Genomic DNA, 17,870 nt, shown 5'->3' on the forward strand with positions numbered 1-17,870 from the left:
TGGGTGGCTGGGCCCCAGCATCCTTTGGGGACAGGGATGCTAACTTTGGGGACAGCAGTGCTTCCCCTGGCTGTGTCCCTGAGGCCCGCATTCACTTTCTAGAGGAAGAGGTTGAAGTGAATGATTCCTTGATGCGGTTTTTCGATCGCTGCGCCAAGTTTGTCGCCTTGGTGGAAGAGAACGACGCGGCGATGTGCCAGGTGAATGCCTTCAAAGAGGGGCCGGAGATGGCGAAGGTCTTGGAGAAGGTGGCGAGTGCCTTGTGTTTGCCAGTGGAGGAGTTGAACGCAGGTAATGAATGCCTGGTACGGGTGGCTTCTGCTCTGAGTCTGTCTGAGAACAACTTCCAAGGTGCCCTGTAGTTATGCAGAGTAGGTAATTTAAAATGTGCTGTAAGTCAGAGGCCCAGTCTCTAATTAAATGCTTGAGGCTGCAAGTGTGTATTGCTGTTGCAGTAATGAGTGCTTGTTAGTCAGTGGATAGAAGAAAAGTATGTTCGAAAATATCTTTCCTACAGATGAAATCAACTTGACCTTTCTTTGGAGGGATACAGGTGTGTTATTCTTTTAATTCTGCTTTGTTGGGCAGATGTAGCTAATATCCCTAAAGCTGCCATCCCAAAGTTGCAGCACTCTGCTGTTCAAACTCAGCCCCTAACATGGAGGATGAGTAGTAGTAGTAGTTAAAGACTGCTCTGCATTGGACAGACACACCTTCCTTGTACTGCCTTTTTCTGTCCTTGGTGGTGATGAGGACGCACTAGTGATGGATGCCTATAACAGGTACATCAGCAAGTGTGCAGTGTTTGATGTGAAATGCTCTTGTTTCCCCCTTGTTACAATGTAGTGTGAAAAGCGTGAAGTCTGAAATTTGGATTCTGTACAGTAGTTCTGTTGAAAGCTCCTTATTTTTGGTGCTGGACTTTTGGACTGGCAATTATTTATTATGTTATTTGCATTGCTAAATTGTAATTACCTTTTGTTTTAGAGGCAAGTTGAAAGAAATTTCTTCCTTGTGTAGCAGTGGTTTATCTTTTGCTTGTTTGTTGGATTTATTGCAGATCTTGTTCAAGTGGCTTTTCTCACCTGCTCGTATGAGTTGGCTGTAAAAAATGTGACCTCCCCATGGTGTTCACTCTTCACTGAAGAAGATGCCAAGGTAGGTGCTAAATGGAAGAGATATTTGAGAAGCCTTCAAAAGTTGCCTTAGTGTTCAGAAATAACTCTTTGCACAGTCTGAAGTTGTAAGTTGTGTGCCCCTTATTCTTCAGTCACTTCTCTGGTCTCCAAAGAGCTCTGGATTCATCAAACAGAAAGACTGAAATACCTTCTTCATTCAGAATTAAGTACTGGTACAGTCTTGATTTATCCTGATTAAAACGGTCTTTTCCTGTTGTGTTTAATTCTTCTATGCTTCTATTTCTGTAATATCAGAAATGCTCTGGACATCTTGGTTTTGTGTATGATAATCATATGATAAAAAGCCTCGATTCCAAAGGATGTCAAATGAGGTCTTCTAGGTCCTCTAAGACTCTTTTTATATGGTTTTGAGACTGTCAATCTCTAAACCTAATGCCTGTTAATAAAACTAGTAGAACCCATGTAAATGAGGTTTATGCTGGTTCCTCTTCTTTCAAAAAATCACTTGAAGGGATCAAGAGAGATAGGGATTAAGAGTCATGTTATTTATTTGGAACATGTTCAGTAAGGTCCCCCAAGGCTCTTAAGGAAATGTAGCACGCCTGGGAAAGACAGGAGGCCTCTGCGTAAATAGGTGGTTAGCTAAAGGGCAGGCAGTGGAGTTAGGAATAAATGCTGTCCTCTCAAAGAGGAGGAAGGTCATCATGGACTTCTGCTGACACCTGTGCTGTTCAATATATTTATAAATAATAACTTGGTGAGGTGGGAAAGCATTACTTGGAATAGTAAGAGTATGGGGTGTTTGAGAGGCTTTTCAGAGGGGGCCCTGTGACAGTGGATTACACAGCAATGCAGTAGTAGGTGGTGTTCACTGTGAAATGGCACATATGGGATAAGAAGTTGAAAATTTGTATATGAGGTGGCTGTCTTTCAAATCCTTTGTGCCACTGAGAAGTGAAATTTTGATGGTATAGGTCCATGCAAATATCATCTCAGCTACAGTAAAAATGACAAAAAAAAAAAAAAACAAAACAAAACTTTAATGCCAGGAATTGTAAGGAAACAAAGAGAGCATCGTGTGCTCTTATGTAAATCCAAGGCACAGCTCTGTCTTTTTGATGTGTGTGCACGTCTCCAGAGTGTGGAAATAGACAAATTTAGTTAAAGGTGTGGGATTGCTTCCAGCTGAAGAATGATTAAGTTAAGGATCTTTTGATCTTCATAAGGCAAAATCAGAAATGCTAAAAAAGTGGTGGAAAATGATTGACTTGGCATGTGCAGTACCCAACAGGTACCAAATGGAGCTAGCAGCTGGCAAGTTCACAACAGACTGTTTTTTTTTTTTTTTTTTTTTAAACACAGCATATAGCCAAGCTGTGGGGTACTACTAAGGCTAAAATTTAGTACATTCAAGGGGGAGATGTTATTGTGGGAGAGAATCCACTGAAGTCTACTAAATTTGTAGAAAACTACCTTATGGCTCAAAGCCCTGGGATGAAAATTGCTGGAGTCTGGGGAAGTGTGCCTGCTCTTTTCCCTAGGCTGGATTATGAGTGTGATCAGAGACAAGATGCTGAATTTGTTGGTTCTTCAGTGTGGTCTGTTCTGTCTGGTTTTATGCTGAAGTGGTTTCAACGGAAGCCTTGATGTTTGGGGGGTGTTTTGTGTGTCAAAGAACTGTTGATTTCCTTCAGTGTGTGATAGCATTGTTGCTTCAGGTTGTGGGGGTTTTATTTTCCCTTAGTACAATAATAAAAACTTGTGAACTCTGTAACTTTAGGTACTGGAGTACCTGAACGACTTGAAGCAATACTGGAAGAGAGGATATGGCTATGACATCAATAGTCGCTCCAGCTGCATCTTATTCCAAGATATCTTCCAGCATTTGAACAAAGCGGTGGAAGAGAGCAAAAGGTAAATAAAAAGGCTTTTGTGCTTTGGCTGTAGGCTTTCTGTGGTCAGTCCTGAGCTGGATTTAATGTGAATAGAAGTGAAGTATTTCCAAACATAACAATGTTAGAAGAGTTTGAGCTAGGACAAGTTTAATGGAGAGAATCAAATTTTTAATAGAGCAGTATTACTGTAAGGAGTATATGTATTTTTTTTCTTCCATTGATACTCTTATGCCCAGCTAATGTATTTCCATCTTTTAACCTGCTGATCCACACAGGCCTTCAAGGGACAGCCGGCTACTGTGTCTAATAGTGGTATTCTCTTCCTGCACAGTTTGAGAAGAGGCCATTGAGTTAAAGCAGTGAGCTTTTGTTTAAATTGTCCTTGTTAAAAGTCATTAGTGGTGAAAATGGAAGACTACGGGTTGAAAGCATCCCCATGATATCTTCTATTAGCTGGTTACTTAAGCACTTCAGTGTGGAAATCTTTCTTTCTGCAATGTGTTTGATTTGAGTCTTTTGCAGTATTAAAGCTTTCTGTTCAAATTAAAGGTGTTGAAATGTAATTATGGACTAATAATTATTACAGATTAATCCAAACACTTAGTGACTGTAGACCAGAATGGCCTGCTGCAGGATCCAAGAGGCCAGAGCTGTAACAGAAACCAGCCTTGTTGTAACAAGCCTGCTTCATTGTTACTATGGTAGGGTGGACTTTAGGTGACCTACTCAGTGCCCTGGAAGAACAGGAAAAAAATACTTGTCCTGAAGTTGTTGTAAATGCCTTGATTTGTTGCATGTGTCCAAAGTCGAGGGTTCAGCCAGCCAGCCCGAGAACTCTGTCTGGGATATTTAGTTTCACATCCTTATTCTTTTACAGCAAAGCTGTAGTTTGGGAGCAGCGCTGGAGCTGTAGGAAGATACTAGGCCTTACAAGTAACTGTTAGTAGTCTTGAAGATACAATGTGTCTTGAAGTGGATGTGAAAGTGTCTTGAAAGGATGGTGGTCTGATAAGGTATTTTGTCTTCACCTGTTGCCATGATTTGACAAGAGTAATTTTGTGCCAGTGGAAGAACAGTAGAAGTGGTAGTCCATCTGCCGAGTTGTGCAGTCCTCAAAACTGCCTTTACAGGGTGAAGATTTATAACCATCCCTGTACTTCCTTAAAAAGTAGAGTTGAGATGCCTGTGCTATTTTTGTGTATTGTTTGCTCCTCCTGTGAGCTGGTATTGGTCAGCAGTTGTGATTCAGTAGCTCTTTGGTGTTGATCTTGTCTCCTGTGAATCAGTATGATGGGGAGAAGTGAAACTGGGATCTGTTATGGCATGGAGAAAACAAAGGCTTCAATTACAGATTGGGATGTTTATGTCACGGAATTACTTGCATTTGCTTTCATGTGCTGATAAGATTTTTTTATTTTTTTGAGAGCTACTTTAGGCTTAAATACGGTAACAAGAATTAATTTACAACCTGTGTACATGCTCCTCATGCAAAATGAGGAATTATAAATTCATAGGTTAGTGAACAATCACATGAATAAATACCTTAGGAGATAAGTGTGGAAATGTTTATAAAAGTACACAATATAAAGGATATGACCGTAAGATTGTATAGATATTGTACCATTAAATACTTGATAGAACCCATTTATAAGTAACTTTAACTTATAACCAGAAACTCAGCTTTCGTGTTGATAGGTAAACATTAGTTTCATGTAGTGGATGTTCTTGCATTCCCAGCATCCTTGGGATGACTATATATATACTGACTATAGAAATGTAGATCTACCTAACACCCTGCAGAATGATATTAATGGCTTTGATATTTCAGAAAGAAAAGCTTGAGTCATGGATATTTGAGGCTGGCTGTATGCATTTTTTACATGATAACCTGTTGTAAGACTTTCTTTTTTTTCCCTTTTACTTGGCAGAATTAAATTAGAAGTAACATTCACTTTTTTGGGCTGGAGAAGCGATCTGTAAAGTTGACTATAACTGTTTTATGCTAGAGAAAACAGCAAAGAAGTTTTGTTCCTTTGAGAGTTTGCTGACTGAGGATCCAAGTTGAACATTAACAGTAGTAGAACTGTGTAGCAAGTCAGTTGAAGCATAATTCTCGGACACTTGGTGGGCTTTTTGTCTGTCTTTTAGCATAGGATGCAGAGAGAGACCCTGTGTTCATCACTGGAGCTCTGAGTGACGCAGGAATGTTGAGGTCATGTTTAATACATGATGTGGTTTCTTTCATCTAAAAAGGAGGTATCGCTAGGTAAACAGCAGCAGTACTCTCTATCTTAATTACTTTTGGGATTCCCCTGGAAAATCAGACTGACCTATCCGTTGTTAACAGAGCATCGGCTTAGTATGCGAGAAGGTAAATGGTTGAAAATTTGCCTATGAGATAAACATGCAGGCTTTCCTGACACTTGTATCCAGATTGGTGCCTTGATCCTGCTCTGATGAGGATGCGAGCCGAGGAAGGGGGGCTGGACAGGGCTGGAAATGAGAACCAAGGAGGGGAGCATACAGGACTCTCCTGTGTGATGTGGCAGCAGCCGTCAGGGCCTTTCTGAATCTTACCCATGCTGTGCACCAGCCAGCGCAAAGGAGACAACTCTGTTTGTTTTGTCATGAATGGGTTAAAACCTGGCAGTTGCAAATATGAAATAAGTTTGGCTTTGGGGAAGAGTTTCTATAAATGAAAGGTGGGCTGAAGGAAAAGGCTGGCGATAGCGATCCCTCTCCAGATGAGCTAGCTTGAGAAATTGTGCTGTCAAATGATCACTCTGGTGTCTGGAAGTTTAAGGCTGGCTGGGTGTTGGTGAAACCTCTCATTTTGGTAGCAGGGGAGTCAAAGCTTTGGTTATGCTAGGTCACCCTTTAAGTAAAGTTCTTCACTGCATCCTTTCTTCAGTCTGCTAAATGAAAAATGCATTAGGGCACAGGTCACTGACACCAAACTGTGAGCAGACTGACAAGCATGCTTCTGTGTCTGTCTCTACAAACAGAGAAAGTGAGAATTGTGAGTGAGAAGCGAAAGTTAAAAGAAAAATGGACAAGGAAGGCCCTTAAGACCCCTCTGTCTTTATGAAATCTGAAAAATAACTTAATGTAGCTTGACTTAATCAAGGAGAGTGATAAATTTTGTTTGCTTTTAGTGTAATTTACTCTTTGAACAATGACAGCCTTTAAATCCCTGATTTATACACTCTAGTTAGAAAGCAGCTGTGCGTGTCTTAACTGTCTATAACATATCCCTGTAAGTTTAGTAATAATAATAAAAAAGCTGTAGTTGACAAAAATATATATCTGTACTTCTGACTTATCGAGAATAGATCAGCAGTCACTAGATTACAAGGTGGGGCAGGCTTCTTGGGGAAGAGCAGATTTTAGAGGCAAGAGTACTAAGGGATCAAGATAATTTCATCCTGTCTTTCAGCTTTGGCCGCAGAAGTTTAGCTGCAATCTCTGGGGCTCTCGTGTTGTATTGCCACCACAGAGGGAAGCAGGTAGTGAGTTTACGTGTGGGTGTAAAAAATGGGGAATGTAAAAATCTTGCAAAGTTCAAAGCTGAGTGAGCAGTGTGTTTAGTCTGCATTGTCTTAGGTGGGAACTGAAAGCTTCTGAATTGCCTTGCATAAACAGAGCATGTCACTCCATCCCGCAACGTAAGGTGGCAGTCTTAAGGCGGTGAAGATTTGAGTGTAACATGAGTAACCTGATGCACTTCAGAATATGTGCAGATCTGTGACCACCTGTGTACCCGAACAGCTTGCATCTCTGGTCCTCTGGAGAGCAGAGGTGCAACAGATGCTTTTTCATCTAGGCAGAGAGACTTATCCTGGACCCCAGTGGCAATTTGAGAGCAGAGCTGAAAGCAAGAAATGATAAAAATGAAAAATATGTCTGTGCTTATACCAGTGTTTGGTTGTGCATATATGCATACATGAGTGTCTCTTTTTTTGGTATTGTGCAACTTCAAGGCAACAGGTTAAACACTTTAGCAGTATTTCGCTACCTGGAAAATGAACCTTTGTGATGATGAAATATCTCTTAGTGGAATGTTGTTTCAGTTTAGCTCTGTTTAACCTTGGTTTGTAACTGTCTGTTCTGCTTTAAAAACAGAAGAACAACAAATTTACTTCCAGAGTGTTATCTTTGCTGCAAGTTCTCCTTTCTTTCTGGAAAGCTTAGGCTGGGCTATCCAAAAGCAGAAAGGTGAGAGCTTCTGTTCCAACAAGAAGCTGAGGAATCCTTATTATCTGTTCTGTTCCAGGCTTGGCAGCGGAGAGTAGTGTTGGCAGTGCTGCATTTTTACAGTATACTTCAAGGATTTAGATTCAGTACCTTTGTCCTGTTTTCATTTCCAGTTACAGCTGGATTAAAAAGAGAAACCTTGCTTTTATTGTAATGCTGTATCTTCCATTAAGTGTTTCTTGACCTTGCAATCTGATTGCTCACTGAGCTTATCTGCCTCATTAATTGCCTTGTTACAGCTCACTTTTCTTTCTTCCAGGGAAAACACCTTCTGCTGTTTAGTCTATCGTTAAGAAAACGATGATGGTAATAAATGCCAATTACTCATTAGTCCCACCTTTAATCTGAAGTGCAAAAGTTTCACACATTTTTTAGGATCTTTCCTCATATGAATTCCAATAGAATTCTTGGTTTAAACTAGCAATAGTATCTTCTGTGTAGAACTTGCTGTACAGCAAGATGGTTTTGGAAGGGATTTTCACTATATACTTGTCAACTGTCCTCATCCAAAGAGCTGGTGGAAACGTGTTGGAATACCTTCAGTATTCAGGAACTTGGGCCTTACACTGAATTTACCAATTGTTGTGTTAGTGACCACCTCTGTTAGCATACCCATGTGTAGACCTATTTTTCTGCAACCTCAGTAGCAATAAAGTATGAATGTCTAAAAGGTTAATTCTTCAGTAGAAAATGTCTGCTTCTTGAGACTTTACCACAGTTGCAGTGGGCCTTTCAGGACTATGTTCCTCCATGCCTTTTTACCAGCCTATAAGGAAGTGTTGTGGTCTCATTTCTAGAGAGAGGTTGGAGGCCAGGCTGCTCTCTTCCATACAAATTTTCTTAATTACACAAAAAAAATCGTATCACAAGAGTGGAATATGAAGTTAAACCAAGTGATTTTCTTTTTTTTTTTTTTTTTTGTAGTGGAGTAACATACTTATGCAGTTGTTGTAGTCCCTATAGCACTTCATTCTTCTGAAGACATAAAAATTGCATTTTTCCCCAAGTCTTCCTGCTATGGATAGAAAATACAGTGTCAGGCTATGCAGCTATGTGGCAAAGAACGTAATGGGGAAATACTCTTCATGGAACTGTTGGGGGTTCCCCCACAAGGGGCTTTAGGCCTTATTGAAATTGTCTCTGCTTTTTCTTATATTGGTGAAACTGGCAGGTAGTGATACATATGCATGTGCAGTTGTGCTGCTGTGGAGGAATCTTTGAAAGGCTGCTCTTGCCAGTCAGTGTGTGCTTAAACAGTTAGAATGTGTCCGACTTCCCAAACCTGTGGTATTTAGAGAAACTTTGACATCAGGACATAGAGAAACAATCAGTGAGTGTCACTTTACCTCAGAAGAAGCATTGACTTCTTTGTGGCTTGTATGTGGGCTACAGCTAGTGACCTAAACCTGTTCTGACTTGGGCTTTTTCCCTCATCTAACATGGTGCTGATGGTAGGAATAACCCCAGACTTGATGGGCCCCCCCATCCCTCCTGGAGAGGTGTGTCTGTTCTGCGTGTTGCATGGGACTGACAGCTCAACTCCACTGCTCATGGGCTTCTTGCCTTGCTGGGAGGTTTGGTGCACTGAATTTGGGATGAGAGGGGAAACACTATGGCTGGAAGAGGAAGCCCCTGTTGTTGCAGCGTGGGCTATGGATCTGTAAGAAAACTGTACATAGAAGTGATGAAGATGTGCGTTGCTTTTCAGCTATCAGCTTTCTGTGAAATGCCCAAGTGAGCCTTAGATCTGTGATCTGGGAGTGCTGGTCTGCCAACAGGAACTGTGTGTGTTGATGAGAAATCTGTGTATTTTGGTAGTTAATGCAATACAAAACTACTAATCATATTAAACAGACAAAAACCCCAAAAAACAACCAACCAAATAAAAAAAACAACCAAAAACCCTTAATCACTACACATGGGCAGGCATGGGTTTGGAAATATGTTGTGGCACATTTGAAGGATATCGGCTATTCATTAAAGTTGTTTTATACTTCTTTTTTCTGCTAGCTTCAAATATTTAACAAGTCTGCCTTTCTTGCTCATGAAAGAGAATATGAAATAGTTGTTATTACTTGTGCTGTCCAAATGGATTACTATAAAGCTCTAAGTTAAGAGGTATGCTTTTTGCAGCCATCTCAGTATTTAAAGTGTGTGGCTAATGATTGAAAATACTAACCTAGCTGCACATACACATTGCAAAATATTTAGTAGTTTCATCTGAGAGTAAGCAGGTTCAAGGTATTAAAAAAAAAAAAGACTTATTTGAATTTGAACATAGTTCAAATTCAAGTGAAGATGGTCTTTGGAGTTATACTAGGTTAAGCCATAAGGTAAACAGCTTGATTTGCTAATTTACTGGTAGCTTTTATTGTTTTATGTAACTTGCCTTCCTCTTTGCAGGTCAGTTCAGAACACAATTGATAACCTTTCTGTAGTTATTTATTGCTGTGCCCTGATGACTTGGTACAAAAGAACTTAATATATGATTGCAAGACAATTAACTGTTCAAAACTATCTTTTTATAGTACATGCAAAGGGGATAGAGCAAAAAGCTTCCACGTATGCAGTAGAAATTATGTAATTGGATCTTAAAAAACCTTTTTGCTCAGATCCAAGTTGTTCGGTCTTTTCTTTTATTGAAACTTCTTGGTTGCTGCAGGGATCCCACGTTTGCGCAGTGCAGATTCTTGGCTCTCAGGGTGCATCAGCAGGTTCAGGATGTCCCATGTCCCTTGGTGGGAGTTGCAAACCGGTGTGTTTGTGGTGTGTTTAATCACCTGCCCAGTAGCAGAGCAGCTCCAAAGCAGAACCAGGGCTATGACATGTAGTCATGTAATTTACTTTACTTGAAATGCAGGGCGGTTTGTAGCCATGTGCGTCCTGCGTGGGCTTGCTTTGAGGTACGAAGTGGCTCTTGCAGAGCCAGCTCAGAGTCATTGGTCCTTTGATCCACAGAAGGTCCCTTTCTTGGAGAGCCTTGTGTGGGTGGTTCGATGTGGCTTTGTATGGGGCCACTTCAGGGGTGTCCCCACTGTGTCCCCTGGCTCTTTGGGGTACTGGGAGAGCCTGTGATGAAAGCTTCTGGGCTAGGTGCTTGTCACCTCGTCTGCTAATTACGTAGTGATACATAACTTACAAAAAAAAGTTGCTTGACTTTAGTATATCGGTTCAGAGAGAACTGGCAAGTGCATGTGAAATGTAAACTGATCCCTGTAATAAGATGCTCATGTGTCCACAGAACAATGTGTCAGCTGTACAGTTCAATAGAACACATAGTTTACCTCAGTGTGCCTTAAAAATATGCAAGTTTTGACTTCATTTCCAGAAAATTGGAGACATGGGATTACTTTTGCTAATGAACTGTAAATGGCTCAAACAGCAGCTTCGTATCATCATTGCGTTGTTGGGTTTCATAGTTCCATTTTCAAAGATGGGGCTTCTGAACATGGTTAAAGGCTGCTTTTGGGGAAACCAGGTAGAGACATGAAATTCTCCATAGGTCCTTGTAGCGTGTTCAGCAGCATCCCTGTGTCTGCATTTCTGAATGCTGGCTTCTCTTGGGTACCTGGGCGGTCCAGGGGACGTCCACTGGAAATGTCTTTTCATCCATCTGCCTGGAACTAGATATTGAAAGTGTTGCTTGTGCCTTTCAGACCTCCCAGGACATACTTAATCTCACATTGATTACCTAATACTTGCTTGCTCAGGATTGCTCTGAAAAGCTGTCTCAGCAACTTTATTATAGAGTCATATCCTTTTATCTAAGGAGTTACTATTTTTCTTGGGTTTTGTTATACCTAGGCAACTAACACACAAATGAACTGGTCTAACCAGTATTTGCCTTGGGCAGGAAGGCTTTGACAAGTGGCGTGACCCTCTTGATTTGTTTTTGGCTCCTCAAGATGGTTCGGTATTCAGCTTCAGCGTGAGGTCTGTGTTAGCATTAGCATCTCCGAGGTCTGTAAGAAAGTGAGAGGTGGGATTCAGAAAAGAGCTTTTGAAACTGCAGAAGCTCTGGAGTGGAATATGCAGTGAAGCCTAGTTAGCTTTGAGTCTTGCAGAACTAGTTAAGAGCTGTTGCCTTTTAATCAGGGTTTTAAATGAGTTTTGCGTAGTATTATCAGCTTTTCGAGTTTGCCGTTGGCATGAGTGAGCTCACCAATGTCCTTGTTGGGGGGGAAAAAAGAGAATTTTTATCTTGTCAGTATTTGTGGTGGCATATTGTTGTGTTGTTACTGACTCTAGAAATGAATGAGCACAGCTGGCTTCAGTTCTACTATTTAAGGTGGAAGTTTTGACCCTTAATACAGTTTGGCAGATTTTTTTTTTCTTCTTCCCACTGGTAATAACACTCTGAGAAGCACCACTGTTAAGTATTTCTGCATCCTTGGAGTCCTTCCACTGCCACTGCATTCCCTGCTCTGCTCCTTGTAGATTTAGGGTTTCACCAGCTGTTTTTTCTAGAAGTAAATCACAGGGGGATGTGGGAGGGATGGAGAATTCATCCCATAGCTGAAAATAGAGGGGTTTGAGTCCTTTCTCCTGGCTTTCATGTTGGGGAGAAAAAGGACAGAATGTTGTCTAAGCTTGCTTGTTAAACAGTTGCTAGAATTTACTTTCTTTGAAATTGTTGGAGGGATTTTTACATGGGGTTTGAAGGTTGGCCAGTTAAGCTTTGCTGTAGGAAGTTTCTTCTTATCCCACTATCTCTTGGGGTTTGGGTTATCTCTAGTTAAAAATCACATTGGTGCTCAGGAAATAAACTTTGGTTAAAAGAAAGTTCACTTTTGTCATACCTGAAGTGAGAAGAGTAGGAATGATCTGCTGTTAAGGATGGGTGAGCTGATGCAGAAGATTGAGGGTAAAACCTGAATCTGAGATTAAGGAGAACTAGAATTTGCCTGGATGATAAATCCCACATTTGTGCTTCTTCACAGCGCCTTTTTTTTCCATGGTGAGACTTAGCTTTTGAGGCTGTGCTGATGAATTGTTCAGTAACTTGTATGATTTTCAGCTGTGATCAGATTTATTTGGGAGGTTACAGCGAGGGCGGTTTAGTAGCTGAGATTGACATGTCTCTTCAATGAGCCCTGCTCGTGTTCTGCCTAGTGACAGCCACTTCGGTACATTTGCAAGTGCCCCGTGAAATGAATATGAAACCAATTGCCAGCAATCGCTTTCAGACAAGCTCTAAATACTTTATGGCAAGGTTTTATGCACAGTCTCTTCATCTCCCTTTAAAGTTGGAAGTGAGATTTATTTTTTATTTTCTACTGATCAGTGTGCCGTCCCAAGTAATTTACTACTAAATAAGAGGGAGGAAAAAGCTGTTGCCAGAGTACGATGTTGAACTTTGTCTGATGCTTCCACGTCATGCTGAGTCATTAATCGATCATAAAGAAGATTGAGTGTGGAAACGTCAGGCCTTCCATTTAATATTTTATTAGTTTGTGCTACTGTTTGAATTTATCAGTGTTTTGTTGATTGTGCTTTGCGCTCCTATCTTTATCAGGAATGTTGGGGCAGTAGTAAACTTTGCCTGTGCAATCTTTCGTGATTTCCCCATAATTAAAAGTATTACTGTTGCTGTTTTAACCTTGATGGTGATTATTATTGTTGTTATTAGATGATATGAAACCACATCTGAACTGGAGTCATGACCCCAGAGACTGAACAGGGAGTGCTTGAGTAGTCTTAGAAATCAGATATCCAGTGCAGATGGAAACCAAGACTCAGGATTTTATTGTATAAGGAAACAGTTTTAATTCTTGTTAAAATAATGTGGTGGTATAGCTGTGGGTGGGAGAGGATTGTTTTGTCTCCTAAGGTGGTTTGGCGTGTAACATGAGGATTTTATGAGAGGAAAGCAGGTGTACCAAAACTCAAGTTACAGTGAGAATGAGTGCTTTGATTATTCCTTCTTTTGTCTTCATGAGGTTTTCTTTCCTTGTTCTGTAAAACTTCTCTGTGTGTGCTATAATTTGTTTCCTCTTTTGGAAACATGTCTTGCTGGGTTTCTTAACTAAGAAGTTAATAGTATTTTTTGTGATTTACTTCTGTTTCAGAATTCCTGCTAGTATCTGCTGGAAAGTAGAGCCAAAATGTTCTGCAAAGCCAGTGCTGATAGCCAGAATGTTACTTTTTTTTTCTTAGCATCTCTGAAGCCTTTTTTTGGGGGGAGGTGTGTGTGTGTGAAATTTACACCCTGTGGAGCAAATAATGCCTACCAACTATGTAACATTTGTTTAGGAGACTTCAGCAGCATATTTACATTACTAGCTTCCTTGCTTAGTAAACTATAAAATACAGACCACCGTGTTTAGAGGCAGGCACATGTACAAGGGTGTGCTGCTGGGACGGAGTGAAAATGAGCTAGAGCTGGGTGATACTTGTCCAAGATCACTAGAGTAAGTGGGTAAAAAAATGAATAAAGTTCAAGAAATGGAGAGTGGGGATAGCTGACTGATTTTTCCTAGTGGAGGCACATTGCCAGTGGAGATAGGTCCACAAGGATCTGGGCTGCTCAGCATGTTGTAAACAACCAGGAAAAAGAGGTGAGAAGTTAAGTGGCATTGCAAATGCAACAGTTTTATTCAAGATAAATAAAATAAATTGTTTCTACTAGGAGGATTATAAAAGGACTTGGTGAGACTAACTGGTATTGGAAATTCCAGATCTGTGAAGTAATGGATGTGGTAAAAATTATCTGTCTGGGAGAATCTGGAATAAGTCACTACTCAGGAGTTGAGTTTTGAGCTCATTATTGTCTAGAAGTATGTCAAACTTGTGTAAGCTGACTAGAAAAAAGGTGTTAGATACCGTGAATTAAGAGAGTATTGTGGGTGCAGCATGGATTTACAAGGTAGCTTACTGTCTTGAGTATTGTGCATTTCTGATCTAAAGGGATTGTGCATGATTCTGATCTAAAAGGATAATAGCTCATTTGAAAAAGCTGTGGAATGGCTAAGGTAGGATTTCTCAACTTGGAAAGAATATCATTGCAAAGTTGTGAGTAGGAAGGATTAAATGGTACATGGCGTCTACAAATAGAAAAAATTAAGAGCAGTGCATGAAGTTGTGCAACTCCTTGCAGCAGGATGCTGTGCATGCTAGAAATGTATGTGGATTTAAGGAGAGATTTGACAGATTGGTGAAGATTCATTGAGAGGTCCTACATTACACAGAAGTCACATCTGGCCCTGGAGATCCCTGAGCAGTTTCTGCAGGAGGTCAAAGGAATATCATTCTGTTGTCTTCTGTACTCATGTGGTTTTTTCTGATGTTCCTATTTTTGACTGACAGGAGGGCTGTGAATGTGTCCTAAAACCTCAAAAATACCTCCCTGAAGGTGTGTGTGGAGTGTGAGGATATAAGTGAACTAGTCAAATGAGTAAGAGGAGGGAACAAAGAACAGAGGCGGAAGGGAAGAGAAAGGGATTGAAGGATCCAAAAGCTTTACAATTTTAAAATGAGGGATTTGGAGGGGGAGGGTTATAACTAACAAGGGGAGAAAGGGAGGCAGAACCACTGATTTTTGGAGGAGCTGGAAGAGGGGCTGTAGTGAATGTACACTTCTCGGTGCAGAAAAAGCATGTCTGCAAAAAAATGTAACATCATACAGAACCTTTCTGTGGTTTTAATGCTGCTTTTGAACAGGAAACAGGCAGGTTTCTGATACATATGTATTTTTTTTTTTGGTGATGTTTTGCCTAAGGGGAGAGTATGGGCATGTTACATGCATACATGTCTAAGGAGTAGAGTCAGAAGAGCTGCAGGCTCAGCAGGGAGCAGAAGGGTGCAAGGTGTGTTTCAGATTGTGCAAACACCATGGCTATATGGAGCTGGTTGTATGGATCCTGTGCCCATACTGAATTCCTGCTTATCAGATCAAAGTTTGAATCTACAGGAAATTCCCCCAGCTAACCATTTTTCAGTTGCTTCAGCCTTCAGGTAGGAGTGGAGGAAACGCCTCCTTTTCGGGCCAATCAAGATGTGTCTTATCTGTGGGTGGACTTTACTCGCAGCTGGAATGTTGCCAAACATCAGCTTTTGTCTCACAAAAGCTGAACATGTATTTACACATGCTAGAACAAGCAACCTGGGCTTCTGAGTGCCACTTGGAGATGGTCCTAAAAAGCCATTATCCTTCTCTGGAGGAAGGGGCAGATTTTAATCTTGGCTGATGCTTCCTCATACAGCAAGCCAACTCGTCTTTCCTTTGGTTGACCAATGTGTAACCTTTTGTTGCACAAACTGTCTTAATTTTAGGCTTTGCTTATGGTATGAATCAGTGGCTTAATTTGCTGGCCTGCGTGCTGAGGGAGTATAATCTTCTTTTTGACTAATTAGTATCCTTGTGAATTAGTAAATGCTTATAATTTGGACTAATAAATTGCGGAGGGACAACTTTTTTCCTCCAATGACTGGCTTGCTGTCTTCTGACTAAACTTTGGTAAATGCTGATATACCTCCCAAAAAGCTGAACCATATTATAGAAAAAAAGGCAGTATTTTGCTATCAAATTACAGTTCTTGTTCTAGCCCAATATACAGTTAAAACCATGGGTGGTTGTAGAGGTAGGCAAGAAACACTCCTCAAAATCCAGCACTGGTGGTGGTGTGCAGGGAGGGAAGCAGTCTGTGTGCTAAATCAGTGATTTGTTTGCTTGTGCAGGCCATCGTGTGGTTTTAGTTAGGTCAGAACGTAGTAGGGTTTTACTGTCACTTCTTCATGTGCCGGTATGTTTGTACTTCATTTTCATCTTGAAACTGAATTGTCACTTATCCTTTATTATGGCAGTTACAGAAGGTTTTTGATCCTCAAATCTAGCAAAACTAATGCTGAAAACTTCAAAACTTTCCAAGTCTAAAATGATAATGTAGGGGCTTTTCTTCACTGCACCTTGGATGAGTTCAGGCAGAAGCTTGTTAAAAAGACTTTAAAAAACCCTGGGTCATTTGAAATACTTAGAATAGCTAAAGAAAAGGGGTATATTTTAGTAATAAATTATTGGTCTTTGTGAAGTGGATTGTGTCCTGATCTCACTTAATAGTTCATTATGCTTTGTTGTTCATGTACTTTTTGCCAGGGAACAACAAACAACAACAAAAAATTACTGACTCTAAATCAATCCTATTAAACACAGCTCAGCATCCTGGGAAAAGCTGTTGTATTATAGCCGTAGGTTTGTTCTAAAGCAAATCTGTGAGACTTGTAGTAAAAGTTTTATTTGGTTAAAAAAAAGTCTTGGGGTTTTTCCAAACACAGCACATGATGGGGAAATGGCTATGTGTATTTGCAATGGACCTGTGTCACAGAAATAATGAGTTACTGAGATGTCCTTGAGCCCTCCTGCATGCTGACAGTGGAAGGGGACTCTGTCACATCTGATGAAGGGCTTGTGTTGCTTGGTTTGTTAACAAAGCCTTGCAGCTGGCTTGATGATTTGCTGCCCTTCTTTCAAATTCCCAATGGGAGGAGGCAATGCTGTTTAAGACTCTTATATTTAATCCCAAAACCAGTGTATTAACTGTAGCATGGTCACTGGAGCTTCCCATACCTGGAGGAGCACAAGTGACTAGATTCGCAGAGGGAGTCAGAGAGATGTACTGAATATATGGACGTACACCATGAATCTGTTTCTTGCTTTTTGCTTACCATATTTATATTAGGCTCTATCTGTAGCCTAGCTACATTTAGTACAACTTCTTACATTTTATGTAAGAGACAATACCTTAAATTGGGACAAAATTTCAGAAGCTTTAAAAGAAGTCTGTAATGTACTCAAATTCCCAAACAGGTTTTTATCAGGCACTGGAGTAAAACAAGTTCAAAGTCTACTTCTTTAAGCCTTTGTTGATGACAGCTGTGCAATACGTTGGTATTTGTTTTAAAGCACAGGCTCTTGCTTACCCTTTGTGCTTTTTTTTTTTTTAGTTCAAAACCCATTTCTTCACCCTTGATTGTACAAGTTGGACATGCAGAGACACTTCAGCCACTGCTTGCCCTTATGGGTTTCTTCAAAGATGATGAGCCTCTCAGGGCAAACAATTATGTCAGACAAACAGATCGGAAATTTCGCAGTGGCCAGATTGTGCCTTATGCAGCCAACCTGGTATTTGTGCTTTACCACTGTGATCAAGTGAAAACCTCTGAAGAAGAGTATCAAGTGCAGATGCTGTTGAATGAAAAACTGATGTCATTTCATCACTTGAATGAAACCATCTCTACTTACGCAGACCTCAAGGACTATTACAAGGACATCCTGGAAAACTGCCACTTCAAAGAAGAGTGTGAATTACCAAAAATTAATATTACTGCAGTTGACGAACTTTGAGGGAATGAAACGGAGTGAGTGTTCTCCAAATTGTTCCTGGTTCTGTTTGACAGACGCTGTGAACTAGCACTTTTGATTTGCTGCTGCTGTGATGACTTTCTAAACTTGCAGATTTGCTGGGTTGTCTCAGTTAGCTCAGTGCACTGTTTATTACATAAGCAAAATTACAAAAAGAAATGCTGTAACAGGGATGTTGCTGAGCATTTGTAACAGATACAGGTTCGCTTCATCTTGCATCATGTA

The 17,870-nt window shown here is 40.5% G+C and overlaps 1 protein-coding gene across 1 annotated transcript; it reads left to right on the top strand.

The window, feature by feature from the left end:
* Positions 1-102: 102 nt before the first annotated feature.
* On the top strand, positions 103-17,627 carry MINPP1 (multiple inositol-polyphosphate phosphatase 1; the record flags this gene model as incomplete). The annotated part of the gene is made up of 4 exons (XM_010081503.1): positions 103-291; positions 1,061-1,158; positions 2,920-3,053; positions 17,228-17,627. Coding segments are annotated over 4 exons (821 nt in total), but the record flags the coding sequence as incomplete, so codon positions are not given.
* Between the last annotated feature and the right edge of the window lie 243 nt (positions 17,628-17,870).

This window comes from Pterocles gutturalis, unplaced genomic scaffold, assembly GCF_000699245.1.
Source record: "Pterocles gutturalis isolate BGI_N339 unplaced genomic scaffold, ASM69924v1 scaffold30824, whole genome shotgun sequence".
Taxonomy (NCBI): domain Eukaryota; kingdom Metazoa; phylum Chordata; class Aves; order Pterocliformes; family Pteroclidae; genus Pterocles; species Pterocles gutturalis.